We start from the raw sequence: 6,000 nt of genomic DNA, 5'->3' as shown, positions 1-6,000 counted from the left end.
ATGTAATAAATAGCTTATTTAATGATTCGTATACTTTATTGAAATGCTTTTTTACAGATATGATTCTACGATTCTTGTGTATGTATGGTATGTATTCTGTTGAAGTTACGTTAATTATACCTTAGAGATAGATATGGTATGATATTTAATTCTAATAGGAAAAATAAGGTGCATAAAATAAAAACTGCTTCAGTGTTTCGAGTACTCTAAACCTCTTTCATGTTCAATAAAAATTTGTGTGGAACGTATCATGCATTGAATATCTGTTGAGCTAATTTACAAAGCAAATTAAGGGAAATCGTGATCAAATTTAAAAAAGTATGTGCTTCATTGTAATCACTGTTGCTTATTATTTGGCAAGGGAGATGAAATAGTTAAAATGTTTGGTGTCACAATTTTTTTACTGAATGCATTTTCTTGAGTTTTGTTGTTGATACTTCCTTAAGTACAAAAGTGAATCATTTATATTTCAATATGGTTCCTTGACTACTAGGTAAATAGTAGAGTCGGCCCATTAATATTCTAGGCCAATAACGTACTAGGCCGGTTATATATTTGGCCCACGATTTATGTAATAGTAATGCGGATGTAATGTTGATATTTTTTTCAACGGTCATATAATCTTTTGAAATCTCGGTCCGTTTCTTTCAACGTTCCTTAATTTTGCAATAGAAATATCGGGGTAAAAAAAATCATAATTCTAGATTAATCTGCTTATATACTGTGTAATCAATATTTTGAAACTGTCCTTGTTTAGCCGCTATGTTAATTGTTAATTTAGTCGAACGAAGCACGTGTCTGCTCTACTATTTGCAATTGGAAATGTGTTAATACGTGAAAATCTGATTATGGTTGTACTTTCAACCCTTATAATTTAAAATTTAAATCTTCTCTGTCCACGTAAGGCAGCAACTTTAATTGAGTTAATTAGGTATTTATTCAAATAGATAAACAGAGAGACGAAGCAAACTTTTCAAATTCTTATTTTTTAGTATAAAATATTTATTTATATAAATTTATTATCAGTAGTAAATTATTCGACGTACTAATTCTTTGACACAATATAGTACCAGTGGAAGTCCATAGGATGAACAAGCATGGAAGTTGTTTGATGACGTTTAAGGCGCCGAGTATTCAACAATTAGGACTGAACTGATTTGGTTAAGATATATTAGTACTAATTTGTAGAACAACAAGTAATATTTAATTTAATCTGAGTAAATGAGCTTACAAGACCACACTAATATACATTTTAATTAACTCCAAAAGTAAACAGATGATAAGAAAAACCAAATCATGCGGTATTTTTACTTTTTATTTCAATGATCGATAAAAAATAAACTGTTTACTGTTTATTGTTCAATAACCACGTATTACGAAGACATACACAATGAAAGCTAAAGCTTACTTTCCTGTAGACTGACTCCGTAACGGGCCGAGTACTTTCTTTAATATTTCTCACCTGCATCAACTGTTTCACGCTAAGACAACAAACGTATTGTTTATTAGTTAGAAATTGCAATATCGGGATTAAAATTGTCTCACAAATTCGATAGTTTCTTTCCCTATAGCAACTTCTCACCATCAGATAGAATGAATATTTTTCAAACGCTTAAAAGTAATACCAGAGTTTGCTCCAATAGTGAGTGTCATTCTGGTATCAAAACATCGTTGTTTTGAGATTAAAAGCTTTGGGGTCATTTTCTTAATAGTCTTCCTAGTCTTTGTACATGGTCCAAGTAATTCAACATTTGCATATGGAAGCATTGATTGCATCATATTCCTCTTCACGCACTTCATGCAAATCCGTAAGTCGAACTCATCCATGAAATTTGCAACCATATTTTCACAATCAGGATTTATTAAATTGCAGAATGTGATTTACCTGTGAAATTTAATGAGTCTTAGATAAGGCAATAAAAGTTCATGTCAGATACATTGCTTCTCATGATGTTGGGTTTAGACACTTTATCTAATTAGTTGGAGCATTGTCAAAGTGAATGAACTACATTAACCTGGTTAGAGAACTTTTATTTTTGTATAGCTGGGTTGTTATATTTTTCCTGTCATCGACGACTTGATTTTTTTCATCCCCATATTATTTACAAGTGATAGTGCAAAATGTTTCAGATACTTATGTTTCAGTACCGTAAATGTGAAACATAATGCATTAGCTTTATCGTGTGTTGAGTATAATTGGCGTCACATACCTTGAACTGGAATATGTAAGGAAAATCCATAAAAAAATATATGCTTCACATTATTTTAAATCCTGAATTACGAAACATGTCGAAAATAAACCAAATACATGAACTGCATATGTTCTTATGTTGACCGTATGCAATACATGTTTAATATATGAGAAACTTCAACATATATTCCCACGTTAGATCATGTATGTTTAATGACTGTTTTATATTTTCTTTATGTGTCTTTTCTGATGTCTAATTAGTTGAAAATTACATCGATTGTGTCTACGAGACATACATTGTACAAGGATTTAATTCTAGCAAAAAAAAAAAAAATACATGCAATAAAAATCTGCGCAAATTTACCAAACAAACTAAAATTGCTTTATGTTTAGTTAACTTTTTATGCTGTATCTGTATTGTATCAACAAACGAGTTTTACTGACATAATTAACAAACCACATAAAGGAAACTCAAGAAGGAAGTTACATAAATGCATGTTTTCTCTTGGAGACATTAGCTATTAGTATAAATATAAATTGAATGCTTATTCTTTCTGATCACTTTTACTTATTTATTGTCCAATGATATGAACAGGTAAAATGTTTTATGTAACCATTTTATTCAGTGGGGTTGTTTTGGTGTTGACATTACACTAGCAAAGTAATACGTATGAAGCGTTATGTCATTAAACATTTTCAGTATATCACGCTTTCTTGTTCTAATTACTTTACAGCTAAATCAAAGCAACATTTAAAAAAAAAAAGAAACTCAGTTTCGCCTCATGAGAAAGAATGTGGTGTCTCATTTCTATTTGTTCGTTTTTAAAGCACACGGTATCATCCAGTTGCTTACCAGCAACGCTGTTTGTGATCCAGAAAATTTAAGGTTTAAGGTTGCATTTTCACAATACTTTACATAGCCATTTTTTAATTATTAAAAGAAATTGTATAGGTAAACCTTGCTCGCTTTCTTTTCACTAACTTCACGCAAATGCGTGAGAGGAAATCGTTCATGAAATTAGCGAAAACAGTTTCGAATCAGAATTAACAAAATTTACTAACTATTACAGATCAGTTAATTAAATGAATATTATACATTTTGAAAGTTTGAAATTCAATAGGTTTGCAGTAAATGAATGATTATATTGAGGCTGTGTCTGAACTCGCTTATTACAGTATTGCCCTAAGCGAATAGCCATTATCAACTAGGAAAGGAAATAGCTTTATTTCAGCATTATTTTTCTCCGTTCCAGGCATCGTCATTTTCTTCTTCTGATTCGGTATCAGGGTCGCTTGCGTCATCCATAACACACAGCTTAAGTTCAGTTGACTCTGTGAATAATAATAATAATAATAATAATAATAATAATAATATTATTATTATTTTTATTATTAAGAACAACTACAATCCATGAGAAGAAGACTGTTGACGTCATATTATTATTATTATTATTATTTTAATAATCATCAAACTTTACGACATTAGTGAAAAACTTTGTGAAGTTGAGATGCTAAAGACACTTCTTATTAACTATACAAATTTTTATGGGAAGTTCGTTAAAATACTATAAATTAAGATAGAATTTATGATTTACATGCTTATTCATATGTATATTCATCTGCATTAATATTATCAACCTATGATTAATACAAAAATGGATTAACTTTCTCTCAAAATATTTTTAAATTTACATTGATCACAAATTTAAATGTTTTAATTATGCTATCTCGGTAAACAGCGGAAATGATGTAATCTCATACTGTTTTCTAAAACTCTAACATGCTATTTCATGTTTTATCTTTATAAGTTCTCACTTTTCTTTGGAAATTCTTCAGGATAGCTGGGTGTTCCTTGGTCATCTCCACTGAACAGACTCCACGTGACAATGCCAAAAGCACATTTTGAGTGTGCCACAATGTATCTCCCATCTTTCGTCATTATAAGCTTTGTAACCTGTATTTTGCAACAACCAATCTTAACCAAACTTTCAATCTAAATAGATGATGAATTATTTGGACACAATTTTGGCGATATGATTATATTGTTCACTTATTTCCTAACAGATTTGAAACAATCTATTTTTTTAAATTCAAATTTAGTATTTCTCGTTCTCCATCAAGTATTTTTTTCTCACTTAGAACTTTCCTGTTTAAAAATTCTAGAAAGGATGCTGATTTGGAAACTCTACTACTGCTACTAATACTGTTAATAAAATAAGGTACATTTTTTCAATGCAGTTGTCTGCGCCCATCATTGATACAAAATCACATATTCAATAAATAATAACGCAATATTCCGCTGAGAATAAAAATCATAATATGTCCTTTAAGGAAAGGTTTATCCTTTATTAACGACCTTTATATATCTGTATTAAAACAATAGAGCATAGTTCTACTAGAAACAAAGCAGACTGAATTGCAGCTAAGTCACTTAGAATGTACTAGGAAAAGACAATAACATACTGCCTGATCGAGTGTGAACGAAGCCAAACAAGAGAAATCTGCTTTATCCCAGAGCCTGAAGGCATTCTCCTCACTCCAACACCCGTATGTGACAAACCTTTTCATCTGGGCTGTAGTATGCATCTCCAATCCTGTTGTGTGCATTCCTTCAAATCTCTGTAATAACTCCCCTTCAAATATATAATATTATTTTTATGTACACTTACAGTTTCAGCTGAAGGAGTTTCGTTAATACCATTATAAAAATCAGCCTAGAACATTACGAATATATAATGATCTCAAGAGTTACACATGGTTTATTGGCTAAATACAAAAAAATGGGCAATCATACATATTTTGAGTTGAGTTTGATCAAGAGTGTGTGGTTATTTTATAACGTTTAGTTTCTGTCATGTCATTAATATCTAGAGTTCTTGACTATGATGAGTATCATACTCAGAGTGTTATTTTTGACGAATATCATACTGAGAGTGTTATTTTGATGAATATCATACTCAGTGTTATTTTGATGAATATCATACTCAGTGTTATTTTGATGAATATTATACTCAGAGTGTTATTTTGATGACTATCATACTCAGAGTGTTATTTTGATGAATATCATACTCAGAGTGTTATTTTGATGAATATCATACTCAGAGTGTTATTTTGATGAATATCATACTCAGAGTGTTATTTTTTTAATGTTATGAATTATACCTTTTCAAATGAGTTTACCTACAAAATGAGAAACAAATGGACGCAGTTTATTATGGCAGTAATAAAAATACAAACATATGCAGTTTTTATAAATTTAGAACAGGCTGAAGTCTGTACATTCTATCTGACCCTCATAAATTAGTATTTTCGTAAATTTTCAGCAACACTGAATTTTAATATTTGTCGTTTACTTTAGTTTATTTAGGGTATTCCCAAATATGCAAATTTTCAAACAGCACGATGGAAAAATAAATGTAAGTAACTAAATTATCAACAATCTTATTTTAATAATGTAAATGAAGACATGATTTCAACTTAAATTAATCGCTTTAATGTATGACCCAGGCACTATTGAATAGGATGGACATGTATTAAATTAGCTTCTTTATGTTTCACTGAACAGATGTTTATCGCCTTGGTAGATAACTGTATCGAACTGCCGGTGCTTGTGAGCCAGCAGATGACTATTATCTTCTATCGTCAGTGAAAGTACGGAATCTGCGTACTGTATTTCGCATGATATAGCATGCCAACGTGAAGTTAACAACCAATCACTGCAGTGAAGGTGAATGTTTTCCTAGCTGCTTTCGGAAAGAACGTCACTTCTTTGCCAATAACTAACTAATTGAAAGACACATTTGCTAGCC

At 30.6% G+C, this 6,000-nt stretch overlaps 1 protein-coding gene across 2 annotated transcripts in view; it reads right to left on the bottom strand.

Annotated features, from left to right (window-relative positions):
* Positions 1-1,301: 1,301 nt before the first annotated feature.
* Positions 1,302-6,000, bottom strand: part of LOC149795334 (NACHT domain- and WD repeat-containing protein 1-like) — an 85,479-nt gene continuing 80,780 nt past the window's right edge. For both annotated transcript variants that reach the window (XM_089965105.1, XM_089965106.1), the window contains exons 29-31: positions 4,655-4,824; positions 4,007-4,145; positions 1,302-3,523 (exon numbers count right to left, since the gene is read on the bottom strand). In XM_089965105.1, the coding sequence (XP_089821231.1) occupies positions 3,426-3,523; positions 4,007-4,145; positions 4,655-4,824 (407 nt within the window). In that variant the 3' untranslated portion in view covers positions 1,302-3,425. The remainder of the gene's footprint in view (positions 3,524-4,006; positions 4,146-4,654; positions 4,825-6,000) is intronic.

This window comes from Sinohyriopsis cumingii, chromosome 7 (genome assembly GCF_028554795.1).
Source record: "Sinohyriopsis cumingii isolate HCF-2022 chromosome 7, ASM2855479v2, whole genome shotgun sequence".
Lineage (NCBI taxonomy): Eukaryota > Metazoa > Mollusca > Bivalvia > Unionida > Unionidae > Sinohyriopsis > Sinohyriopsis cumingii.
This window is presented reverse-complemented; position numbering and strand designations above follow the sequence as displayed.